This window comes from Mus caroli, unplaced genomic scaffold, assembly GCF_978045245.1.
Source record: "Mus caroli unplaced genomic scaffold, Mus_caroli_1 scaffold_15, whole genome shotgun sequence".
NCBI lineage: Eukaryota > Metazoa > Chordata > Mammalia > Rodentia > Muridae > Mus > Mus caroli.
In genome coordinates this window covers 96,516,265-96,544,047 of record NW_028227270.1, presented here as the reverse complement: position 1 = coordinate 96,544,047, position 27,783 = coordinate 96,516,265, and the positions used below count along the sequence as shown (strand labels likewise).

Below are 27,783 nucleotides of genomic sequence, written 5' to 3'. Positions count from 1 at the left end.
CTTACCAGACTCAAGATTTGGGCAAGCCACTTTACTCTTTGGACCTTAAATTGCAGATAATAATTATACCTCTATATAGGCTTGGTGTAAAAATTCCAGAAACCAATAAGTTTAGAACTATATGCAGCATTATATAGATGTTAGCTATTACTTACACATGTTCTTTTTCCATTTTGCCCACTTGGGGATTTTTATATAAATTCAATCATACTATTTGTGTTGTGTAAGATTTCTTAGTTTGTATAATATTCAGGAAATTCTTACATATAAATACATTATCTAATTCCGTTAACTTTTCTCCTCACCTAATCATCAAACATGCACAGCTTCTTTCTCAGGTGATTGTAAAATCTGGAGACAAAGGCTGTATTTTCTGTATCTCTGCATTCAAGAGAGTCTTCGTAGCATCTGTCCTGATTTTGTTAGCTATTTTTAAGACATCTCAATTGGAGCGAAGGAGACTAGAGGAGAGATGATTTGGATATAAAATATCTCCCATGGGCTCATGTGTTTGAGTAGTTGGTCTCCATCTGGTAATACCATTTGGGGGGATTGTGAGGCCTTTAGGAAGTGTGTCTTCAGAGGAAGACGTGGATCAGTGAGTCCGGTTATGAGATATACACCAGCTGTTCCCTCTGCTTCCTCACAGCTGATACAACACTCTCTCACTGCTGATACAGCATACTCAGCTGCCACAAATATAAGCCATTCCCAACCATGGCTTCTGACCTCCTCTGGGATGAACTGTATCCTCTTGAACTGTGAGAGCCAAAATGGACATTTCCTCCTTCACCGTGTTTCTGTCCTTGTCTCTGCCTGATATCACATTCTATTATGGCAGCAAGAAAAGTAACCGACCTGAGCACTGAGGGTTACTGAGACTTTATATAGGACATGTGTCTTAGTCACTGTTCTACTGCTGTGAGGAGACAACATGCCCCGGCAACGCTTATAAAAGAAAGCATTTCCTCGAGGCGGGCTTACAGTTTCAGAGATTTACTCCATTATCATCATGGCAGGAAGCATGGGGGGGGGGCATGCAGGTAGACGTGGTGCTGGAGAGGTAGCTGAGAGTTCGTATCAAGATCTACAAGCAGCAGGAAGAGAGAGTCACTGGGCCTGGCCTAGGCTTTTGAAACTTCAAAGCCTACCCTCTAATCCTTTCAAATAATGCTGTGCCCTGAGCATTCAAATAGATGAGCATATGGGAGTCTTTTTACCAAAACCACCACAGCGTAGGGAAGGTGCATTCTCCATCCCCATAGGGACTTTGAAATGTGCTCTAAGATGCCCCATGGGGCTTTTAGGTGGGATGATTAGAACAGAAACTTACTGTGCACTGTTGTCTTAGAGTTTTATTTCTGTGAAGAGACACCACGCTCACAGCAACACTTCTAAAAGAAAACTTTTAACTGGGGCTGGCTTACAGTTCAGAAATCCCTCAGCCCATTTTCCTCACAGCGCAAAGCAGGGTGGCATGCAGGCGGATGTGGTGCTGGAGAGGTAGCTGAGAGTTCTACATCTGGATTGGCAGGCAGCAGGAAGAGAGAGACACTGGGCCTGGCTTGGACCTTTGAGACCTCAAAGCCCACCCCTGTGACACACTTCATCCCACAAATTCACACGTACTCCATCAAGGCCATACTTCCTAGTAGGGCCACTCCCCATGGGCCTATTGGGGTCATTTGTATTCAAACCACTACAACTTGTGTGATCCTGATTTAGTTAAATTATTCTACTTAATCCTCAAGACAAGCCCACCACGTGAGCACAGTTGTTTGCTGGGCCTGTCATGACAGTATACCATGAACTAGGTGGGTTACAACAGTGGTACTCACTACTGCATAGTTCTAGAGCCTGGAAACCAGAGGTCAAGTGTCGTTAGAGATGATGCCTTCTAAGGGATGAGAGAGAAAGCCCACTCATGCCTCTTCCGTAACTTCTTGTGCTTTATTGGCCGTCTATGGTATTGTTCATAGATCTCTGCCTTTGTCCTCAAGTGGTGTTCTCTTCTTCCCATGTCTGTCTTTAAATGTCCTCATTATATAAGAGACCTGTTCATATTGGATTAAAGATCCCTGTTCCATTATGATAATGAACTCAGGATCCCCCTAATGAATTGTGATGTGTGCTCATGTTCACCACTTATAGTCATCAGAAGCCCTATTCCCAAGTAAGGTCACATGACGACTCCAGCGCCTGGTTCTGCAGGGACACAGTTTCACTTATTCAGAGGTAGGGAAACAGACCTGAAAAGGTTATGTTGAAAGGAAGGAAGGAAGGTTGGTTATTTGGCTAAAGGGTTTTAGGGTCTAGTCCACCGTGGCTGGGAAGCACAGCAATGGAAATGCGAGGCAGCTGGTCACATTGTGTCTGCAGTCAGGAAGCTGGGAGATGAATGCTGGTGTGCAGTTCCCTCTCTCCTTTTTATTCAGCCCACTGGATGGTGGTCGGTGGGACACACTTGACGAGGCTACGAACACAGGGCGATGGCTGAGAACAACTCGGCTCCCATCCTCTCTTTTGTCTCAACTGCGCAAGATAAAACTCTATACCACAGCCAGGTTCTGACATCTGGACCTAATTCACTCAGCTTATGCTATTAACTCACCAGAAATAGCATTTTCATAGGAACTGGGGTAAGGAGGTGGGTGGCCAGAAGCAACGGAGATCTAGGGCAAGCTGTCTGCCTCTTGCTGTTTTTCGAGTGAACACTACTGGCTTTTGGGACAAGACAGTTCCTCCTGCCCTAATGGTCAGTTCCTTTCCATTTGCAGGAAGCTTCCTGCCCTAAGGGGCAAGACCCATGTACCATAAATGATCCCCAGCCATTGCTCAATCCCAGCACACAGCATTTCTAGGCTTTCTCTGAAGGGCGGTCTCTGCCCTGGTTGAGATGACCAGTGATCCCAGCAGGATTCAGCATGTCCCTACTTTTGGGGGAACCTCCCCATAGGAACTGGTTCATAGATAGACCCTCGATAGTGCTGCTGGTCCATCCTAAACAACTCTTGACCCCTGGGTTAACTGCTTGACTTGCTTAGCTCTATCATCAAGATTCCCCTTGGGAAACAACTGGCATGATTCCAACTGGCATAATTACAGAAGAGAGGAACAGGCTCTCATCACAAAGGTAACACTGGGAGTCTTCAAAAACACACGGTAAACAAGACTAAAAATAAACACTTGGGGCAAACCATAGCTCAACTGACACCTTCATTTGCATCTTCTGACTCTAGAAAAGCCCCAGATGGGGTTGTAGTATCTATCTGTCACACACTGATGGAATCTGTTGGGTAGTTCTGGGTGGTGGTACAAACCACTGGTGGTCACGTGAAAGCTGGGCTTTAACTCCTCCCTTTTGGAGGGACTGCTGGGTTGGGTTGTTTTTTGTTTGTTTTTTAAGCTACATTTTCTTTGTCTTTTTTTCTTCTTCTTCTTCTTCCTCTTTACTGATGAAAGTCCTAAGTATCGGAATGAGTAAACGTTGTGCAATGGACGTTGTCTGACACAGGCTGATTATCTGCTCACTGATGTGGGTTGGTTAGAACCAGGAAAAGCCCAGGGGAATGGTACGGTTGCTTTAAGTGTTACTCTAAAGTTGCCCTCAAATGAAAGAGGTTCACAAAGGAGGAAAACGCAACTGTTGCTGAGGGAAACAAACAAACAAAAAAAGCTCATGTCTTCCAAATGCAGGCTTTGGTGTAGCACAAGGCTTGCTTTACTTTCAGATAAACTGCCATTGAAGCAAAAGCAAGATATGAGAAATGTGAGCCTCTCTCTTTCAACACTACCCATTGTGTTGATATTCATAGGCAGGAAAGCTAAGAGCCCACCGTCCTCTCAAAGAAATATGAAAGTTGGTGCTTTGAAATAGAACTTATCAAACTCTGCCGGAGTGATATCTATGCTGGAATCCCACTGGACCTGCATCCCCTTCCGAACAAGTCTTTCTTCTCAGTGGTGAGAATTACCTCACCTGGAGTTCACACTGCAAAAAGTTTCAGAAGGCTTTTCATATGAATGAAGCTGCTTTCTTCACGGCAGATGCGGAAGCTGCCCTCCCCAGGGCTTGGGCAATCCACTGTGGGGAAGGAAATCGCCTCCCAGGCAGTGTGGCTGCTCAGAGCTAAGGTGGCTCCGTGTGTCCTAGGTTGTGAGTGCCTCCAGCTCCCAGTCTTCCCACAATGCAGTTCCTTGACCCTGAGGATCTTCTGGATGAAGAGGATGACATTTTTGGAGAAGGTAAAGCCATCTCTCCGGCAGGAGCCAGCCTGCGCTGCTCTACTGTGGGAACCTTTCAAGTGCTTTGTATGAAGGACTTAAGGATTGTAGAACTGGAGAAGACAGTTGTTCTGTATGAGGCGATCTTAATGGGGTGCAAGGCAAGGCAAGGACATTGAAGTTGAGCGATTGTTCCGAAGGTTTTGTTTTTAAAGGATGACAGCTAAGTAAAGATCTGCTTTAGGCCAGAAAAATCGAACCGAGATTTTATACTTTGTCCTTTATATGTGTGCTCTTTGATGACATCCAAAGGGAAGGCTGTCACAGTACTTTGTGTGTGCCAGGCCCTGGGGTAGGAACTGAATGAATGGGGCCAGATGACTTCTCCTGGTGACCAGCCAGCCCTCCTCTCCTCCCACCTCTCACCCCCTTCTCTTCCTAGATCCTTCTCCTCCCTCCATCCCTCCTTCGATTTGGCTGTCCCTGTCCCTTTGTTCTATCACATTCATTTGTTACCAGGCTCTTCATTTTTCTTTTCCTTGTGTGTGTAGGGGGTGGGGGTTGAATCCTGGGCACACCCGACGCAACGCCCTCTGGCTCTGCTTAGCTTTCCATCTCAATTCTCAGATCTTCAGTTAACCATGCAGTTAGGCTTAGTGTTTTAAACAGGTAGGCAGTAACCTCCAGATGTCTTATTCTAATGCTGCAACCAGATGGGCCATAGGCAAAAACCTTTCTAGAATTTGGAATTGCCTAAATGGATGGGAATTGGGACTGGGGGAACCTCGGATTTTTCATAAAATACCTTGTTTGGGATTTTTTTTAAAGTCTGTTAAGTAGTATAAAAGGGATACTGGGAGTGTGGGAGTGTACCCTGTCTCCTAAATCTTACAAGTTCAACCAGGTAAGAATCAAGTGTGTGTACTGAGAAGCCCTGTGCTCCAGCCATCTAGGCTATGCCTGCTATCTACACTTACTTTGTTTTAGCCATAGAAATATTTAAAAATTAGAGTTTATGTTTGTAGCACGGTGACACGTCCTTGTAATTCCAGCACTGGTGTGTGGAGACAGGAGGATCAGGAGTCAAGGGCATCCTCGCTATGTAGTATAGTACATTGAGTCCAGCCTGAGCTACGAGAGACATTGTGTCAAAAGAAAATGTAAATGACATCATACAATAATAATGCAGGCCAGGTCTGGTGGCACACGCCTGTAATCTCAAGACTTAGGAGGCAAAGGTGAGGAGTTCAAGGCCAGCTTGGGCTACACAGTGTGATCTTGTTAGAAAAAAAAATAAGTAAAAACAAAAATAAGATAAGATCATGATTGGGGTTTTTATCGCAGTGTCTATCAGTGTGAGGGATTCCTGTTGAGCTTTACTGCTGGTGACTAAGGCTTCCAACTGATGCTTTGCTTGACTGATGGGCACTGAGAACTGCGGGTGTCTTCAAGTCTTAGGCTTGGGCTCTGTTCTTTGACTTCCCCTCCTGGAGTTGGTGGTTACTTACTTAGAAACCAGGTTAACAATTACAACTAGAAAGATTCACCAACTTTGGATAATCGCCTACTTTGCAGCCACTTTTCCCTCCAGGTGTGACATTCTAAAATGTCCAGTCCACAGTTTTCTATCCAGAGGGATTTTTCTTTGTATCTGAGTCCGGTGCCGAAGAGCGCCATCTACAGGCCAGTGCACATGCCTGGATCAGGCATGGGACCATCCTGAAAGGAAGGATCACAAAGCAGGGCTCCGCCAACCTGCTGACAGACCTTCCTGCTGAGCACCCATAGCTATCAAGGTCATTGTTTTCAATTATTGTTTTATATGTACGGGTTGCTTGCCTGCATCTATGTCTATGTGCCACGTGCCTGACGTCTGTGGAGACCAGAAGAGAGTGTCTGATGCCCTGGGATAGGCTTAACAGACAGTTGTGAGATGTCAGTCGGTGCGGGGAATCAAACCCAGGTCCTCTAGAAGATCAGCCCATGCTCTTAACCACTTATCCTCCTCAACGCCATTATTTTATCCTCAGTGACCGGAGTCATTTCAGAGCAGCTTTAGACTTGAATTCTAGCTCTGTCTTGCACAGGTTTTGCCATGTAACTTCTGTTTCCCCAATGGCAATGTGAGATTGCAGCATCCATTTGGCTGTATAGCTTAGCTTTCATCGAAGGGTCCTAACTATTTGTCTTGCTCTTCCGTGGAGCATATTGGTTAACTTACTCCTTAGCCCCAGAGTGAATCCTTCGAGAACACCAATCAGTACGCTTTCATTGGTTTTCACAGTCATGGCTCACTGCTAGTTCATGTGGGACCTGGGTTTTAAGTGGTATCTCACTTTAAGAAGGGCTGTGTAGACTCTGCCTGAGTTTTGCCCATTAATCTGCTTTGTGACCTCAAACAGATTGTCTAACCTCTTGTCCTCCAGTTTACTCACTTGGGAAATGGAGCACAAACCTCCTGGGACTGTGTGCAGATTAAATCCTGTTCCAGGGAAGTACTTAGACTAGTACTCCGTGAACAGTAATGTATTTATTGCCGTGCTTGCAAACATAGACTCATGTCATAGAATGGGGATTCTGTTTTTCCCTGCCATGTAGAGTTGCTGGAATATGGGCAGGTCATTGATCCCCTCTGAGCCTCATCCTGTATTGAAAGCACAAGACTTATACAGTGTTTGAGAACTCTGTTTTGTTTTGTTTCCATTTTGCTGTTAAATTATTTCAGCTAGCATACAAAATGATGGGTTTTATTTTCACACACTTGGATGTACTGTACTTTGCTCATACGAATCCCTCCACTCCCACTCATCCCCCCACTTTGACTCTCTTTGCTGAGACATCATTTCTAAAAACCCAGGCTCTCTGCCTGACCTCACCATCAGGACATTTGCACCCGGAGTGGATGACCACCCAGGTTTCCCTGGGCTTTCTGCTCTCTGACCTGCTGGAGAAAGCAGTGCAGTCCCCACACAGTGAGTCTCTTCCCACACACAGAAGGGAACCACTCGGGAAGCTTGTTGTTAGGGCAACCCTGTTACTTTACAGCTGACACATATTTTTTTTAAAGGAACCATCTTTCCCCTCTCACAGGTTTTGTACAGATGCAGAAAGAGCTGGAAAGGAAAAGAAAGCAAGCAGTGCTTACAAGGTGTTCGCTCACCACCTCTCTGAGATCCTGTTTGTTCTCTGTGGTTAGAGAAAATGTTAAGGTTCACAGAGCTAAGAAGCATGGGGTGCCACTCTGTTGTTAGAGAGAAAGAGAGAGAGAGAGAGAGAGAGAGAGAGAGAGAGAGAGAGAGAGAGAGAGAGGGGATGTTTACCTACCCATAACACTCTAATTCTCTCTCCTTCCTCCCTCTCCCTTCCTCCCCCTCCCTCCCTCTCTTTCCTCCCCTCCACACCCCCACTCACACCCACAGCCTTAAGCATGCTTTCTAGACATCCACAACCTCACTGTGTCATTGGAAAACAGTTACTATCAAGTAGCCATGAACTTTTCATAGAAAAGTGGGTGATTTGATTATCAAGGCATTGAAAAATTGAAAATCCAACTGCTGGCACTATGGGCTGTTTCTTTTTGTGGTTTCACGCTTATCAAATTAAAGGGCGTTCATCCATGTCATTGCTAGGCAACCTTGACAGTGGTGGACACACCGCTGTATGGATCGTCTTTCAGAGAAGAGAACACCAATCCTGAGGGAAGACTCAGTTCTCAGGTGGCCGTCAGTCAGTCTGTTAGCGTGGAAATTGCACCTTAGCAGCCATTAGTTGCCTCTTGGTTTGGAAGCCCCAGCCTGGCTGCTTCCATTTTCAGAACTGCTCAGTGGCTGCAGTCCAGTGCAATGATTGGGACAGTAAAACCCCACGAGTTCACAATGTATGTGCAAAGTATCGCTTGGGCTCTTGTGTTCCCATAGCTCTTAAGATCTTACTTCAAGACCTCACTCAACTGCAAATGTTTTGCCCACTCTCTCTGTTCCCAGAGCTGGTAGGCCACATGGTAGCAGGGACACACACTCTTATATCCTGGAGTCGCTTCTTTGGTCTCCTCAAAGAAGGCTTCTAGGTGTGCCAGGGTAGGGTGCCAGGGTAGGTGGTACCCAAGGGGTACCTCCCCCTTCTCAAAGGAGGAAAGGGGAGAGGGGCTGTGTGAGGAGGGATGGGAGCTTTGATCAGAATGTAAAGTGAATACACAAATTAAGGAGGGGAAAGGCTTCTATATGGAGAGGAACTAGATGCCTTTAGTGCTTAAGACTGAAGAGACTAGCAGGTGTTTAGAATAAATTCACTCATTTTTTAAAAACTAAGTATCATCTTTCCCCAGGGCAGTCAGTCTTGGGCTGGAGAGATGGCTCAGGGGTTAGGGACACTTGCTGTTCTTGCAAAGAACCCAGGTTCAATTCCCAGCACCCATATGTTGTCTCACAACCATCTGTAACTCCAGTACCAGAGGTTTTGACACCCTCTTCTGGCAGGCACACATGTGGTGTGTAGACAAAATACCCATATCATTAAAATAAACATTAAAAAGAAAAAAGAAAGAAAGTTGGTCAATGTGCTTTCCTTTCCAAAGGAAACTTTACCTCAGAGCAAAAGGCTCTCAAAATGTATCAAGAAATTGTTAATTAGGATGCAAGCCAAGCTCTGCCTCTCTATGTAGACTGTTTATAAAACTACATGTTTCCCCACATCAGGAAAAGGAGCCTACCCCTAACACTACGTGGCGCTCCAAGACTCAAGACTGGATAGCCCAGAGACCTAGGATAGAACCAAAGATGCCCAGAAAAAAAAAAAGTTACTGAAGTGATTCCTAGTGCTATTCTGTAAAACTCATAGATTGGTGCCTACCCCATTAGCCATCAGAGAGGCTTCATCCAGCAGCTGATGGAAACAGATGCAGAGACCCACAGCCACATATTAGACGGAGCTCAGAGAATCCTGCAGAAGATGGGGAGAAAGGATTGTAGGAGCTAGAAGGCTCATGAACACCACAAGAAAACCCACCGAATCAGCCAACCTGGGCTCACAGAGACCGAATCACCAACCAGGAAGCATGCATAGGACTGACCTAGGCCCTCTGCACATATGTTACAATTGTGTAGCTTGACCTTCTTGTGGGACTCCTAACAGTGGGAGAAGGGGCTGTCTTTGACTCCTTTCTTGTCTTTTCGGACCCTTTTCCTCATGCTGGATGGTCTTATCCAGTCTTACTACACGGGGAGGTGCCTAGTTTTACTGCTACATGATATGCCATGCTCGGTTGCCCAAGAGGGGCAGGAGAAATGGAGGAGGAGTGGAGAGTGGTGGCAAAGGGGAGGTGGGAGCAGGGGCTGAGAGGAGAGGAGGGAGGGAAAACTGAGGTTGAGATAGAAAATTAATGATGATGACGATGATGAGCCAAGATGGTTTGTGAATTACATTTGCCCCTTGCAAAATTAAAACATGACAGGAGGGAGGAAGAGGGAGGGAGGGAGGGAAGGAAGGAAGGAAGGAAGGAAAACTAAATTAAGATTATATATAAAAGCAATAAATCCAGGAAACTCAGACTGGTTGAAACTTCACAGAAAAAGTAAAGGAAACAAAACACAAGCCTTGGAAGAGTGTTGTGTGGGGGGGGAGCTCTATGATTATTCTACATTTCCTTTTATATAAAAACATACGATAATTGGTACTTAACTGTATTTGATCTTTCTCAAAAATATCTGGGGTGCTCAAGTGGACCCACACGGGATTGGAAAGCAGACAGGAAGAGGCTGTCCTAGTTTGACAGAGTGAGAAGAATTGGTTACTCTCTGCTTTCACCGTTTGCCAAGACTGTTTGGATCCGTTTGTTTCCAGCCTGGGTTCCTGGATAAACAGTTTGGATGGAAATCATTTCCCTGCTCTCTCACAGGGTCCGGAGCAGACACAGACCTCCCCACAGTTATTCATGCCTGTGTGACCTCGGCCTTGGATTACTGAACATTCCCTTCCCATGGATGTCTAGGAAGCTTTCTTTGGCTGGTGCCAGCAAGATGGTGTCACTTCAGGGACACAGACCAAAATAGCACTCTGAACTAAAGCTATGCAGGCCAGAGCAGCCACCGGTCTACCCTCTGATTTATGGCCTCCAGTGACCTCACAGTGACCTATTTAGATCTGCCCATGCTAAAAGGGGGTTGATAGTACAAGATGGGCAGGCCAGATGTTTATTTTAATATTTTGTGAACAGTCAGAAAAGTCTGAACATTTTAGGAAGACTGGAAGATATATTTGAGCACTTATTTACAGAACTTGTCTTGAAAACTAAACTTCTGTACATACCCACTACAGACAAGAGAGGACAAAGGAGTGAGAAAGTAGGGAGGGAGGGAGGGAGGAGAGGAGGGAGGGGAAGGAAAAGAGAAACTAGTAGTTATTAGTTAAATAGTTACTATGACTAAGATGTTGAAATAAATTGAGTCTAGCCTTTCCTTCCTCTTTGATAAATGCTATTTACTCAAGTCCATGTATCTACTGAGTGGTATGATTTCTAGAGCTAACTATGCCTAGTTTGTTTAATCCTAAAGCACAAAATGTTTCTTAAAAAAAAAAAAAAACCAACACTGCTATTCTGAGAGTGTGGGACATCATGCGCCCATCAGCAAATGGCTTCGAGAGGAAGCACTTTTGCAGATATAGTGCTGCAGAAAGTACTGTGCACACAGAGAGTCTGATGCCAGGGCTGTTCCTAGACTGTGGACTTTTTAGCACTCAGCCTTAAAACTCAGGTAAGGCAGCAGTAAGCTGCTCCCTGTGTGAATGATGACAATACTGACGTCAGTGGTAATGATGATGACTTGAAGGATGGTGATGATGGTGACATCATCACTTGGTGACGATGAGGACAGCGGCGATGACAATAGTGGGGGTAGTGGTGCTGATGGCGCTGATGGTGGTAATCATGATGGTAATGGAGTCATGATGTTGGTGCAGGCGACAGTGGTGGCAATGATGTTAGTGGGGTTTATGATGATAGTGAAAAGGAAGGTGGTAGTGGTTCTAGTGATGATGGTGGTGATGCTATTTAATGGTTGTAGTTATTACGGTGATCATGGTGGTAATGATGGTGATGGTGGTGGTGGTACTGTTGATAATGGTAGTCATGATAATGACAGTGGTAGACTGTATGTTGGTGATAATGATTACTGTGAGGGTGATGATGGTTGTTTTCATAATGGTCATGATGGTGTGGTAATGGTGATGACCATGGTGGTGGTGGTAATGGTGATAGTGGTGATAGTCATAATGGTAGTGGTAGTCAGGATGATGACAGCGGTTAGCCATGATGGTGGTGGTAGTGATGGTGGTGGTGGTGGTGGTTACGATGATGTTTGTCTATCAAAAACTTTTGTCTAGGATAAAAGAAAGAATATGTAGGATAACTCAAGTCCTTAAGGGCTTCCTACCTAGAAGTTGCTCATTATCTCTCTGATATTCTCAGCTGTTCCAGCATACCAGGTCTGTTCAGTTCCTCTCTTCCCCTCTTGGCCTTTGTCACAAATCACTAAGGCCTGGCTTAGCGAGGGCCATGGTCTGATGAGAGCAGAGCCATGGAGACTGCTGCCCTCAGAAGCTTCCTTGGACTACAGGGTACCCTCGGGCTCCAAAGCTGAAGCCTGGCTGCTACCCAGGTTTCGCCATGTGGCTGAAGTAGGGCTCAGAATAACCCAATGCTCAGCACAGAATACGTTTGTGATTGCTTCTCTATTTTTCTCTTGCTTTCATTCATCTGGCCTCCCTTTGAAAATGCTTTCCTTGTCCAAAGCAATGTATACTGTGACAGCACTGTAAGCAGATTATTAATATCCTATATATCAATTAATGTTAAGAATTAATATAACAGTGATTACTCCTTATCCAGCTAGTTCCTCAAATAACCACACAGAAAACTTTAAGATTTCAAAGCTTAGGCCTTAGCTGGGTAGACTCTCACTAGCTAATCTAAGGTAACCCAACTACCCAGCTTCATCCAGTCATCGCTAGCTATACATGCCAGGCCCCCAAGCACATCATCTCTTCTTATGTCTCTTCTTGAAAGGCCATCTTCTTTCTTCTCCCTCCCAGGAAGCCCCACCTTCTATTTCCTACCCATCAGATTTTTATTAAAGCTAATCAGAGAATACCTTAGGTATATGAAGAAAGACAGAGACACAACTTCACACAGTGTACCCCAACATTCCACCACTGTGGAGAGGCCCTAATTTCCTTCAGAAATGCCAACAGCAAGGAATCCCATCTTCAACAGTATTCTTAACAGTGTTTGGACCTATTTCCCTGGTAAATATTTCCTTGGTTCACATCACAATGACTGCCTTTCCCGTCACCACTCAACTAAGTGCTTTTATAAAAGTAACTTGAGAAAGGCTAAACTTTACATATTTATTCAAAACACCTCTTATACAAAGCTGGTGCACATTTAAAACATATATGTGTGTGTATGTATATATATATATATGTATATATGTATATATACATATTTTTTCCTCTAGGTGGGAACTAACCAACAGAGGTTTACAAAGCATCACCCAGCAGTCTGACCAGAACAGCAGGCTATGAGATTGATCTTCTTCGTGTAGAAAGACAGTGTGAATTGAACTGTATGGGACAGAAAAGGGCCCATGAGGGGTGAGGAAGATAGCTCTAGTGCTCACCATGCAAGCACCACAACCTGAATTTTGATCCCTAGAACACATATACAAAGCCCAGGCACAGTGCTTCATGCTTAGAATCCCAACAATAGGGAGGCAGAGACAGAGGCACCCCTAGGGTTTATTGCCCACCCAGCCTTGACAAATTGGTAATTGCAAGGTTGAGTGATAGATTATCTAAAAATTAAGGTAGAGGAAAACATTCAATACTGACATCTGGTCCCTGCACACACATACACACACACAAATACTTGTACGTGCATTTATACACGCACACTCAAAAAAAAATAAAAATAAAAAAAACAATGAGTCATCAGAACTACTCACAGTGATTCAGTGGATTTCTGCAGTGCTCTTGGTCTAGCCAGGGGTTGCTAAGCCATAGCCTTCAGGCCAGAGGTAGCCTATTGCCTGCTTCTGCATCTGCTTCTGCTTCTGTAAGATGGGAATGGCTTTCACAGATTAACATCTATAGCTGATGTGATGACAAGAGTCACCCGTCTTGAACTCAAAGAAGCAAAACATTATCCCAAAGAATTCTATTCTTGTCTTAGGAGAACGCTATTACTAGAAAATGTTACTACCATATTTTCAATTTGTCAGTAAGAACTATGTGAACTGCTGTTTTCTTTATCAGTGTGTGGTTTCTGGATCATTTTCTCATTTTTAACCTCTCCAACCCACAACGCCTAAAATATTTACTAACTTCTTCTGTAGAGAAAAAGCCTGCTGGTCTCTGGTTTATGTAGGCCATTAATTTCAAAGTCATTTTAGACTTATCTTTTATGTATGTGCATTTGTCTGGAAGACGATATGTACACAGTGCGTGCAGGTGCCCTCGGAGGTCAGGGGGTGCTGGATTTCCTGGAACTGGAGTTAAAGGTGGTTGTGAGCGCCCAAAAATGGATGATGAGAACTACTCTGGTCTTCTGCAAGAGCAGCAAGTCCTCTACACAGCTGAGCTGACCCCAAGCCCATTTCAAGTCATTCTGCCTCTCTTTGGGTCACTGAGTTTCTTAAGGACTTTTTTTTTTTCTGTAGCTCTGGTATTACATCTGTGCCTTCTCTCTAGGAGGTTCCCATGTGAGGAGGATTTATCCACTGGGCTTAATTATATTTTCTCTTAGAGGGAACATGTGTCATCATATTGTGTTGCTTTTTAGTACCACTTGGAAAGGCGATTTTTAAAAAGTTAGTGCTTCGATACAGACTGTTCTGGATAGGGGAGGAAAGAGAAGTCAATATTGTGAAAGAGAAGGAACACGGGAGGACCAGTGCTCTCTTCTCCCACAACAGCGATAAAGTAGCTGGAAGGAGATATCACATATGAGGGGCTCGGGGTTTTTCCTGATTGCGCCCCTTAGATTTCTCTCTCCCCTTGACTCTGGGTTCATCGGTCCCTGGGACCTCCTCATGGTGAAGGGCTGATGTGCAGGAACAGCTCCAAGCTCTCTTCCTCTGTGCTTTCCCACACTGAGATGCCCCAGCTTACCAAGGAGCAGTGTGCTGGATCCCATGCAACATCTTCCAAAGAAATAAGACTGAACCCACAGTATCTTTCTGTTAAAGGATTACACGGAGGTGGCCCTGTCTTTATCATCCCCACAGAGTACCAGTTCTCTTCCACTACCCCCATTCTATGAGGCAGAGCCATATATGTCTGTTCACGTGCATGTTAATTTGAGAATGAAGAAGCCTTTGCAAAATAGACATGACAAGAGAAAGCTAACATAAGCACACACACACATATAGAGAGAATTACAGGCTCCCTGTTGCTAAGTGCTGGAAGAATCAGGAATGTCTAGTTCTATTAAGCATCTTTGGGCAGTTCTCACAGGCTACAGGGGAAGAAAACATTGCTACTAAAAAGACAGGAAACTCTCTTGTGCACTGTTGGTGGGAATCCAAGTGATCCAAGTGGCACCACAGCTGTGGGCAACAGAGTAACAGCTCTTCAAAGCGTTAGAAATGGAGTGACCATATGATCTGGGCACCCCACTTCTGCGTATACAGGAATTGAAAGTGGGGTCTCGAGATGTTTGTGCATTTGCACTCGTGAATAACCATGTTATTCACGATGTGCAAAGGATACTAAGGAGCTCAAGCACCCATTGAGGGAAAATGGAGATATAAGGTGTAGTGTGCGCAGACAACGGAATATTAGCTGGTCTTCAAAAAGAATGGAGCCCAGTGTGCATAACTCTTAAGGACATTAAATTAATCAAAGTAAATCAATCTCAGCAAATGTAAATGTCGCATGATTCCATTTATATGATGAATTTACAGTCATCAAGTCTATTGAAAACAATAAGTCATAGTTCCTAGGGCTGGAATAAAAAGTGAATTATTAAAAGATGTAAGATATATATTAAAAGATGTAAAAAGATAAAAAGTGAATAATATTGCTTAAAAGGCTTACAGTTTTGGTTTTACAAAGCAAATGAGCTCTGGAGATTGGATGCAGGATACTGGAAACAAACATACTGAACTATGCATTGAAAATTGATAATTATGTGTGTACATGCCTCAAGAGGCTAGAAGAGGGTGTCAGGTCCCCTAAAGTTGGAGTTACAGGCAGTTGTAAGCTGCCCAGCATATCTACTGGAGCCCCAACTCTGGTCTTCTGAAAGACCATCAAGTGTTCTTCACTTCTGGACTGAGATGCTAAATGTTATGTTATGCAAGTTTTACCACAACTATTTATGTGTACATATATAGGCAAATATGTATATACATATCAGTATTTGAAAAGTTAGTTCAAATTTTTGTGCAGCCTTTCTCTTGAACCTTATAGCTCTAACATAAGAGAACCAAATTCTCACAAAAAACAAATTTGATTCTAGGGAGTTAGCCCTAATCAAGGTGGACTCTATCCAACACAATTTTAGAACAATATCATTCTTCCTGGTGTTACTGAAGTTTTAGGATCAAAGTCTTGGGTCTGGCAGCCTACACCACCACGGTAGTCATGGCCATCAATCCTCAATATTTACAAAGACAAGCAAGAGCAAAAAGCAGAGAAACAATATTGATTCAATATAGCCACACTGGGAGCAGGAACAAACAAAGAGGTCCAACGGAGTCTATCTTCAGGGGCACAGACATGGGGTTTCTGATTAAACAGGAGTATAAGCTGTTTATCAGTCCTGGTCAAGGACTGATCCAGCCTATCACTGACCCATCTTGTCTCTAATGCTGTCTGTTGTGCAAAGTAGTTTAGCAAATTGTCGAAACTGTGTAGAATGTCTTCTTGGGAGGCAAGTGCATCCTGTAGCTGAGGTCAAGCCTTCAGCCCTTCCCTTCCCTCAGCATGGGATTCCTGAGACCCATCTTTTCAACAGCCCAATGGCTGAAGGGTGGGACACAAGTGTTTCTCTTTAGAATAACTTTGCTCTTGCCAGAACTTTGGCATGTGCAGGCTTTAGAGAATGGGAATTCTTTCTATGAATTCCTGCCTAATTGGGAACAGGTCTAAGGATCACTGCATAAATGTTTTGTGATTAGCCCTCATGGAGGCTCCTGAGAGGAATGCCACCCACGGCAGATGTGGTCTCCCGAAGAACTTATGAACTATTTTCCACCAATGAAAGACTGTCATTGGAAGCCTGCCACATGCTGGGCTCAGTTCTATTCTGGCTCCCAGGATCCAGCAGTGACTACAAACTTCCTAAAGTCCCAGGTCTGGTGAAGTCACACAGCGTTAGAGAGGGGGGACACAGACAGGAAAAGATGCAGAAATGCCCAGAGCTGGGGGAGAGATGTGTTGTTGACAAATGAGGTGCAGGATGGGAAGGATCAGACATGGCCGCCCAGGAGGGATTGGCTGACAAATGCCTGAAGCCTAAAGGAAGTCAAAGTCTGGCCCTGTGGATGTCTAAAGGGAGAGTGTTCCAGGAATAGCAAAGAGGCCACTGTGTCTGCAGCACAGCAGGAACGGCAGAGAGTGGTAGATGAGATCCAAGAACTTGGGGCCCCTCACCACTTGTAGAGTCCCATAGAGTGTGTGCAGACTCGGGTTTTGACTTTGTATGAGACAGGGCTCATTGGCCAGTGCTCAGTTGAATGATGCTATATTACCTACCTTCTAGCATTCTGGCTGTTCCCTTGACAGTAAAGTAAAGGGTTCAGCATATACCTCAGTTGGTGGAGTGCCTGCTTAGCATGCTGGAAGCCCTGCGTTTGGTAAACGTCACATGGTAATACATGTCTGTAATTCTAGCAATCAGGTGATAGAAACCAGAGAATCAGAAGTTTAAGGTCATCCTTGGCTACATAATGAGCTCTGGGTCAGCCTGGGACCTGGAACACACAGGGTCTGACCCAAAAAAAGTAGAATACAAAGGCAAGCAACCAATTGGAGCACCATTAGAGGAACCCAGATGACAGCTGGCAGAAACTCTATGAGACCCTACTGTGCTTGAGCCAGGGATATGTGGCGTGGGATGAGTAGGCAAGAATGAGACCAAGTTGGGCTTGAATATCTTGGAAGGTATCATTGTTCTTTGTTTCTTGAGATGATGGTGGCTGTTGAGAGAGCTGGTGGGGGCTAGGGGAGCCAGTGTGGGCTGAGGAGACCGGAATCAGGTACGGACAGTCAAGCTTATAGAAATTGGGATGGCTTTGGGAAGTCCTCTATGTACTCAAAATAGTGAGACTCAAGAAATGTCTGTTGAAATGTTGACTGTAAAGCAGCATAAATATACATAAAGATCATCCATAGATGTAGCCCTAGTTTGTGGGAATTGAAGCTATAGAAATCTCTATAGACTATTCCAGAAGACCATGAGTTCAGCAATGCAATGTTAACTGTTGGAAACTCTCAAGGGAGGGTCAGGGAAAGGCGAGGGAGAAAGGGCTAAAATACCTTGTGCAGGTATAGGAGTTTTCACCTGCAGACGTGAGAGCGTTGTATCACTGGGAGCTGTGTGTCATACCCTTGCTAATTGTAGAAGTGTGTATGCAAACTGCCTCTGAACACTCTCAGTCTTGATGCTCTACATACTCAGTTCTAGTGCTTGCTCTTCCAAGGCTGTACCTCACAGGCTCTCTGCTGGAGGAGACCTACAGGGGTTATTGATTTATTCTACCTCAAAGAAGGGAGCAGGGGTGTCTCCCCGTTCTTGAACTCCCCTTTTTCTCTTCCCTAAGTCACCCATCCATTTAACAGTCAAGAGGCAGCAACCAGCTTATTCAGTCTTGTTTCAACTCAAACCCCACGTGCTGTTTTCAATTTCTCTTTATTGTAATCTTTCTGTAAGATGGTCCTTTGCAGCGGGGCTTTGTATTGGAGCATGTTACTTCTTCAGTGCTAGGGATCAAACTGAGGACCTTAAGGAGAAGTCTAGGCAGGTACTTTATCACTGAGCTATAGCCCCCTTCCTCTTTGTAGCCTAGAAAAAAATTAAAAGAACCTATTACCATACCAGGAACTCTCCCAAATTCTGAAATAGACAGTCCAGTATTTTTCCATCACCAAGCACTTGAGTTGAATAATGTATCTACTGGGGGACAAAAGGCCAGTGCATTCTGGTTCCGGAAGAGGCCCATATGTCTGAGAATCAGACCTGAATGTCCAGGACACCAGGTCTTCAGCTGTGGGAGTTGAATTCCTCTGTAAATTCGGCCTCCAAGGCTGAAAGGTTGACTATTTAGAACCTGCCAAGGGCTGGTCCTTAATTCTGGTTTAGCATCATCTGTGTGTGCAGGGAGCAAACTGGAGCAGGTGTTCACATTTATCTTTCTCAAGTAGCCTCTTGAGGCTCTTTGGAACAGAGTCTACAAAAGAAGAGGCTGAAATAGAGCCTTCCAGCCATCCCCAGCTTTGGCCCTGCCAGGAGACAGCTGTTTCTCAGCCTCTCCCTACTGCCTAATGAAAATAGCTGGGTTCAGTAGGAGATTCTTGCTACATTGCTGGCAGAAGCCACTTTCTTTGGAGATTTGCTTAAACCAAAGTCCTTGGCTTTATTACTGTTGCTGTGAAATTTTCAGCTTTAACAGCTCAAGCATGAATGACCTATTTTGAACGTGACAGGCATTGCACTTCAGCTGTGTGAATAATTTATGAGCTGAGAGCGCTGTCATCACTCTGATAGTACAGCTCTCTCCTTTGCCTGGCTAATTATGGAGGGCAATGATGTTCCGTCCTGTTGTCACAGCTCCTATGCGAAGCCACCAGGGACTTGTGTGTGAGCAACGCAGGGAAGGGAAGAGGGGAACTGGGCCAGGGCCTCCTCTCTCCCACTGCTAAACAAAGAAGTCTCCAAAGGGGATAGATTTCCACCTGAACCTCTGCAAAGTGAAGCTGGGAGGAGCCCTTGGGACAGATCTGATATCCAGCATCCTGGTTTTGCATCATGTGTGTTAGCTGGGAGAGGTGTGAGCTGTGAAAGGGACTTAGGAAGGAAAGAGATGCTAGATCTTGGAGTTAGTTAGGATTCCTAATGGTTCCAATCCTCCAGGACAAGAGCAGACATCTGGGTTCAGAGGTTCACTTTCCTATGAGAATGGAGGCACAGACGAGGGATGGGGGACTTGAGGGGAGACCGGGGAGCCTCAGTGGGCACCTCTCTATGGGTACCCCTGTGTCTTAAGCCATTTTGAGGTACTTCTAGCTCTCTTGAGCTGTTCTGGAGTAGTGACAACTCACTTAACTACCATGCGACCAAATGGAAATCACACTTCTAAGTAAGATCCACGACGACAGGAAGATTAGCCACTAGAGGTAAAGGTCTCATCAGTAGGCTCCTGTCCCTATCATTCCTCCAAAATCCACCTCTGGCGTTAAAGAGCTCAAATTCAGGAATTAGAAAGGACCTGGCCTTTGGGGAGACCTCTGCCAAACTGGATAAGGGATTAAACAAGATTACAAGGAACAACAGCTCTGATTTGAAGTGAAAAAGAAGAGGAACGTCCATTTACAGTGAAGGGCCACCTGAGTGAGAAATAGTTAAAATATGAAAGATTAGAGAAGAGATTTTAAAGTAACAAGTGTATTTTTTTTAATTGATCTCAGATGCAAAGTACTCAGAGAAGGTCACTCAGCAATCACTTTGGTCCCTAATCTCTTGGAGTCAGCCTTCCCCTGGAGAGGCCTGAGGGACAGGATTAACTGGTTATTCTTCCTCCTAGTCAAATATCACCCACAGAATGGGGGGTGGGGAGGAGAGCTTTGTATCAGTTGAAATACATGGCTGACAGGCAAATCCCATCTTTTATCGGTCCGGTTTTCTCTTTAGCGCTTCTTCTTATCTATGTAGATTTCACATAGACCTCCGAAATCTCTTTCAGCTGATACCAGGCCTTGTGCTCAACCCAGCTCTGAGCTCCGCCAACCTAAGCTGTTCTGTGCCAGTGGCTAAGGGTCTCTGTTACCCACACTCACCTGTCTGCAATGGCCGTGGACAAATGGTGTCTCACCAGCCACTAGCATAGACTTGGGGTTCCTCAGGCTTTCCAAGCACTGAGTAGGCTGGCCCCAGAATACGCCTGTCTCGGCATCCACAGCAGTGGGATTGCAAGTGTGTCCCACCACACTATGCTTCTTCATGAGGGTTCCTCAGTCTGAGCTTCGTCCCTCGGGCTTTTGGAACAAGTACTTCTAGCCAGCCCGGGAGGTAATTCTTAATGAGATTCCACCAGGAAAGCCAACATTTGCACTAACCAGAAGTTTCATTTAATAAAGACATGAATTCCAGAGGCAGGGAGGGTACAGGTATTTAGGAACCAGCAACAGCATTATGGAGGACGTAGATAGAGGCCATTCTCCACCGGGGTGGGAGGAGGTTACTCTTTATATAGGGACACAGCCAGCCCAAGATGACCTTATGAGGAAGAGTCTGGGACTCATACCTTGAAGGAGGCCATTCACGATGAGCCCCAGGGCAGAGAGAGGAGTGAGAGGAAGGAGACTAAACAGGAAGTGGCCAAACTGAAAGCCTGGGACTAACAGCATCCTTCTAGGAGCACTAAATGCATCACCTTGGAGGAGCTGATGGTTTCCTTTTTACTTTTTACTGTGCTTCCTACGGCTCCATATAAGGAAGGGGCTTATTAAGAAGTAAAAGTTAATTTTCAACCTTAGAAACAAAAGTGCCTGCCTGCCTAGTTCTTAGCACTCTGATTACAGATATCAATAGTTTCTACCTGCATTTTGCAATCTTTTATACCCATTTTGTGTGTGTGTGTGTGTGTCCTAACACTTTTCAATTAAAAGTATAGTCTTCACTTTGTACCTCTTGGGATTCAGAACTGAAAAGAACTGTCGATTTGACATACTGTCGAAATCTTTGTCAATCTCCATTGCTGGCTCCAAAAATGAGATCTGAGGACCCTTGAGGTTGACCAAAGCTCTTTCAAGTTCTGCAACTTGAAAGCCTCAATGTGTGTGTGTGCGTGCATGCATGCGTGCATGTATGTGTGCATGCGTGTTCTCTCCAGACCATGCACATGTGAAGGCCAGAGGTTAATAACAACTTTCTTTCTCTTTTCCTCTCCTTATTTTTAAGACACAGGCTCTCACTGAAGCTGCAGCTCAGTGCTTCAGATAGACAGCTAGCCAGTGAGTCCCCTGTCTCTGCCTCCTAAGCACTGGGGTTACAGGGGTGTGCTGCCACATCTAGATTTTACACGTGCTGGAATCCAAATTCACTCCCTCACGTTTGCATAGCAAGCTTTTACTCACAGAGCCACCTCCATACTTCCTGTCTATTTGTTTGTTATTGAGATATCTCTGGCTAGCTGGAAACTCCAGTGTGACTTTAAACTTATGGAAATCCACCTGCCTTGGGCTCCTGTGTACTGTGTGCACCCCTCATGCTTGGCTTCAGTATTATGAAAAAGCATAAAATGGTCGAATGATCTTGGGACCATTATGCTGTATTTTTTTAAATGTTAAAGCATTCTCTTAGAAAGTAGAGGATAGAATGAATATTGGTCAAGATTATACTATATAATACAAGACATATATATTTGTGTATATATACATATCAGAAAAAGACCTCAAGGTGTTATGTAATAATCATGTATAAGAAATATGATGTAAAGTTTCTGAAGAGGAAATTTTTGTACTTGAAGCACATTTTCTTCCCCATCAGCTCTGAGTATCCAGTTGTTTGTGCCTCTGAAGCCTTCTAGTCACTCAGTGCAGAAGCTAGACCTGTAGATGGGGCTTAGGCTTAGGGTCATTTGCCTGAACTCATTGGTTCTGTACCTTTTCTGTACCTTTGAGCAACTTGTTTCTAGGACATACTAAAATGACAACAGCATTGACCAAAAATGTTCCCATTGCAAAAGCAAATATGTGTGACAATGGGAAGGAAATGCCTGAGTGTCTGCTTCTGTGAGGATCTTATCAGAGGCACCAGACATGCATAGGAGGTCTGGCTCCCTGCAGTTCCATTAGTGATGACACTTCCATGGGAGCTGCTCCAGTGCCCATAAATGCTGGCTTGGGGGGAGGGGGGCTCTTCAGGGGAAGGTGGCAGAAGTCAGCAGGGAAGCGCATGCTCACCTTTCTCACTGAGCCAATTGACTCCCTTCCTCTAGACTCATTAATACTAATACAGAGCTTATTACACTGTTCATGGCACAAAGCATAGCTCCCGACACACAGCTTATTGATAGTGAGAAGTGTGCTAACCAGCTCTCCCAGAAGGCAGGGATGTACATGGATCTGTGTTCAGGGGACAAAGCTCCTATTAAAAAAAAAAAAAAAAAAAAGACCAGTGTCATGTTTTCATCATGGCTGGAACAGGGCTTTCGAAACCAGGGGTGATTTTAGAGATAAACCTCAATAGTAGGAGGAAGTGTGATAGACAGAGAATCAGTTAAGAATTTCTAGGCAATGGATTGGCCTGAGCAAAACAACAGTAAACAAACAAACAAACAAACCAGGAAGTGTGGTGACCTGGCTATCCAGACATCTGGCTATGACAGATGAGACACAGAGGCCGAGATTGGCCAAGTTCCTCCTCAGCAACATTGAGACAGAACTAAAGTCTCTCAACTTCAAATCCTTCTAGGGACTGCCCCCTGCCTGTGAGGGTGGCAGCAAGGTGGGGACCCATTTGGGAAGGCTTCTGAAGCCACACCCCTGATGCCTCAGGAGGCTGGGTGATAAAGGAGCTCAAGAGTCTCCAAACCAAAGAGACAGGCATGGTGTGCACCTCTAATCCCAGCACTCAGAAGACAGAGACAGGAGGATCTCTGAGTTCGAGGCCAGCCTAACCTATAAATTGAGAGCGAGGACAGTCATGGAAACCCTGTCTCAATAAAACAAAACAGTGTCAGACCCAGAGCTGGGATTGTGGCTTGCCTAGCTAGTATTCTTGCCTAGCATTCACGAAACCCTGCATTCAAACCCCAGCACTGCATAAAATGTGCATGATGGCCCATGCCCGTGGTTCTAGCACTCAGGAAGATTGAAGCAGGATATGAAGTTCATGGTCAGGTTTGGGAATATTGGAAATTCAAGGCCAACTTTGACTACTTGAGTAAGAACCTATCTCAACTAAAGTAAAAATCTCAAAACCAGCAGCATTTCAAGCTACCCCATAGCCAAGCACTGGGACAGCTGAATGTCTCTAAGGTAGGGTCATGTAATTACAGACAGGCCTTCAACATGAGGTCCTGAACTCTTCTCCTCTCGTGGACGTGAGGCATCCCAGTTAGAAAGGAAGCCTAGATCTCAGGCTAGATCTGACCACCTCTCCAGGAACTGTCAGCGAAGGCCAGGAGTAGAAACCAGAAGTCACCAGTGTCCTAGGCACAGGATACACAGAGAAATTAAACACAGAAGGATCTGATAGATCCCAGGGAGAACATCAGCTTCACTTGGCAATGCTGGGCATTCCTCGGGCACATGCTGAGTTCTGAGTTACAGGGATGAAGTTCTAAATTGGGAAATCAAATCAAGCTTTTCTTGATTCCTCTGATGAACGGTGTATTTATCAATCTCCACCAGGCTCACTGGGCTGATTCTGTCAGCCAAACATCGGCTCAAAAATTCTCCGGAAGCAGAATGACACAGCCTTACTGTTTCGGAAAGAGAAACTTGTCGGTACTGCTGAAGTTAAAACACAGTTTCATGCTACCAAAAATAAAGCCGTTCCCATAGCACCCAGAGCACTTCCTCTTTCCTATGGCACACCTCACTTGTTCATCTCCAAGACCACCCCACCAAGCAGGTCAGGTTGCTGCAGTGGCCTTCCCTAGCCCACGACCTGATACTGTCCTCACCCAACGGTCCACTGATAGTAGCTGCCATTTTTATTTGTGAGTATTCTTGATGAGGAATGACATGAGGGGGTGGGCTGAACTATGCTCTAAGGAACTATTCTTTTCTTTTTTAAGTCAACAAATTTTTACATAAGGGATTTTGCATGTCACTCTCTCGCTGCCTATTGAGGTCACTTGGCTCCTTCAAAGCAGAATTCAACATGTTAAGACAGCCCTGTTCTAAAAGCACTGATGCTCAATCCAGGCATGCAGTCAGCCCACATTTCCCTCATTTGAGCTTCTTCTGTTTCTACATGAGTGGAGAACATATTCATGAATTCGGAGTTCTCCATCTGAGATAAAAGAGACACCCATGACAGTGTGACAGTGCTAAGTGGTGACAGTATTCATGACAAGGCTCCTACTTTGAAGGTGAAGCCTGGAGCTGAAGGCACAAGTCTTATTATAAATGGATGGAGTTTGTTTGGTTTGCTTTGTTTTACCAATATAGCATTGGCACAACCTACATACAGATCTGTGTGCAATATCATGGGAATGAGTGTGGTCTAGATTCCTTCGTGTTAAGAGAAGTGGAGTCTCAGAAATTGAGGGGGCAGATCATGTATCCTAAAGTGGACCATAAAGCAAATTGTTTCAGGAACCATTCCTTTCTGCCGGCATGAGGAAATGTAGCTGTCTCCTAGTGAGGAGGGTCCCATAGTACCCCTGCTTCCATGAACAGAACAGATCCATGCTTCATTATTTCCCTGGGTAAAGTCACAAGAATGCCCTTGGCGGATAGGAATGCTCTGAATTCTGCTTAGGGAGCGGTAAATACACCACAAGAGAAAGTAGAAATAAGGAGAAATCCATCCCTTCAAGAATGGGAACTCTGGAGATCTGAGCAGAGACAGTAAGTGGAAATGCCTGCTGTAGAGCTTGGACTAGCTTCTGCTGTGAACTCGTAATTTGGTTGCCCTGGTGGACAAATCACTTAACTTCTCTGGCATGTGAACCACGGGGCCCTATCAGGAACGAATTCTGTCTCGTTAGACCTATGATGTTCTGTCCATCCGTAACTCATGCTTGTACCTGCTGTCTGAGTAGGATTTGTGCTAGGACCCATAGCGGCTACAGACATCCAGGACAGATCCCAGTCCAAAGAGGAAACTGACCTGGGTTCAGGATCTACCCTTCTGCCATATACACACTGCCTGGGGAGCCAGCTCAAAGCGGCACTTTGCTCAACCCACTTCCTATTTATTTGCAATTTCAGTTCTGCCCCAGGTTGAGGAGTTGAACGTCCCCAAGATAAAGCTAAACACAATGCCTTGGAGACTCCCATCGTGCAGTGTTCACTCTTTTAGCCTCTTTTTCCAGAGCCCAGGAAATGTAACACTGTTTGGAACAATCACACTTCAGTGCCTGCAATATTACTCAAGGTAGAGGTTCTAGGCATCTTGAGATCTGGCTGTTAGGAAGTTCAGAAGTGAGAGGACAGGAAAGGGGCAAGGGGCTGGAGGGAATGGAGATAGCGGGGGGGGGGGGCTTTTTAACTGAGTGTGAATAAATGGCTGCTGCTATCTGGATGTGGGCAAAGGCTCTCCCGACGGAGATAAGCCAGGCTGACAAGGGAAAGGAAATGATTGAAGACTCAGGAACTGTTTCAGAATGCAGTTATCCATCTTCCATCTGTTAGGCCTGGGACACAGTGGGTAAGGCAAAAATGGTCCCTGCCCCGTGAACTCACAGATTAGTGACGGGCAAAGAATGGTCAGCGCTTTGGAAGACAAGTGGGGATGGACATGATCACTGGGGACATGGATGTACTAAAGATGCCAGTGGTCAGCGATGACCCAGGAAAAGGCTGCGAAGGTTTGAGGAACCAGAGAGAGGCCCTGGAGATAGCGGAGATCTATAAAGGGTTGGCTCACCAGGATCTTGTTAGCAGTGGTGCTGAGGTTATGTTTCTTGTTGCTATCAAATACCTGGCTCCATTCGAGAGGATATTGACCATCATGGCCAGGAAGTGCTGGTGGCAAGTACCTTCTCTCCTTGTATTCGGACCAGAGCCCCAGCCCAGGAATGGAAGGTGCTGTCCACATCTAAGGCTGGCCTTTCCACTTCAATTAACTTACCTAGGGAACCCTTTACAGACTGGTCCAAGGGTCTACTGCTTAGGTGAGTTTAGATCCTACCAACCTGATGATGAAGATTAACCATCACCAGCAGTGTGGACTTTGGGTTTTATTCTGTATTCCATATAGGGAACTGAAGCAGGATTTAAAGCCACAGAAGAGTCACATTGTGGTTTACAGGTTTTTTTTTTAAAGGCCACTGTTTCTGCAATGCAAATAGACTATTGTGTATCACTGCCTAAGAAATCAACATACCAAAAAAAAAAAAAAGAAGAAGAAAAGAAATCAACATACAGTCATTTAAAAGAACACACAGCATTAACTCACAATTTCCACTCGTCAGGAATCCAAGCCCAGCTTTGCTGTGTCCTCCAAAGGATGGGTGTGCCATGAAGAATGTCTCCCCACAAGCCATGTCTCTTTTTTGCACGAGCATCTAAAGCTGATGAGGCTGAGTCATCTTGGACAAGTTAGGCTAACTCTCTGTAACCTTAGTTTGCCTGTCTATAAAGTGGAAATCAAAATACTGAAAGATTATAGCCAGGTGTAAACAGTCTAATGTCAGGGGACAAGAAGATCACCTTAAACTTACATTTAGTTCTGTACGGATTGATGCATTAGGGACTTGCGTGTTGAGCAGAACACCCACGAGGAAACACACAGAGAGCTTGCCCTCTGTGTGCTAAGCTGTCTCGTGTGTGATCGTAGTTGATGCTTTCCTCCTAGGAAGGAATGTCCACATGGGAAGGTGGCTTGCTGATGGGGAGTGTGTTGAGTTGAGAGAAGGGCATTGGAGAATGCAGCTGGAAAGGGCAGCCTGTCTGAGCTCCTCTCAAGCCATGGCCTCATGGCCCAGGTGAGAGGCCTGTACAGTGTTCCTCCTTGAGTGATCCCTGAAGTCCGGCTGTATCCTTAGATGGGGTGTGATTCAGCTGCTTGCGTTTTCCAGGTCTAAGGATGTCCAGGTTTCCTGGTGCTGCCATAGACTCCTCTCCTAGCCTTTGTTGGTCAAGGTTTATACTTCTTGATTCCAATGCCCTCACAAAGTGACTAGGTCTCAGCTTGGAATGTGATGGATGAATTTGTGGGACACTTCGATTTTACATATTGTATGTACACAATTGTATGAGTAAGACAGTTTCACAGAGGAGGAAACTGAGGCCTGGAAGACTGCCAACCTAAGGATGGACGCAGAGTCCACTCTTGGGCTCCAGGTCCTTAGAATACCCAATCTCATATTCTTCACTCACACACAGATTTTTTTTTTTAATTGGAGCCAGGGTCTCATATAATAGCCTAGTTACCAATGTTGACCTGGGATTTACTATATATAACCCAGGCTGGCATCGAACTTACAGCAGTCTTCCTGCCTTAGCCTCTTGAGTGCCACCACACTCAGCTTCAAAAGGTCCTTTTTTATGGAATGTTTCTGTCTGTCAGACCCACCTACATTTTAAAGCTTTATGTATAATTCAAACTCACACCAAAAGAGGGGTTTCAAAGTCAAACAAAAGTCTTGCTTCTCCCTATCATAGTGA

General features: G+C 45.0%; 1 protein-coding gene across 5 annotated transcripts in view; it reads left to right on the top strand.

Moving 5' to 3' along the window:
- Positions 1 to 27,783, top strand: part of Ripor2 (RHO family interacting cell polarization regulator 2) — a 223,839-nt gene that overhangs the window by 102,532 nt on the left and 93,524 nt on the right. For 2 of the 5 annotated variants that reach the window (XM_029468439.2, XM_021180188.3), the window contains exon 1: positions 4,122 to 4,245. The exons of 2 other annotated variants lie outside the window; for them this stretch is intronic. In XM_029468439.2, the coding sequence (XP_029324299.1) occupies positions 4,188 to 4,245 (58 nt within the window). In that variant the 5' untranslated portion in view covers positions 4,122 to 4,187. Of the gene's footprint in view, positions 1 to 4,121; positions 4,246 to 27,783 lie in introns of those variants that run through there. One more of the 5 variants, XM_021180186.3, reaches the window with a different exon arrangement.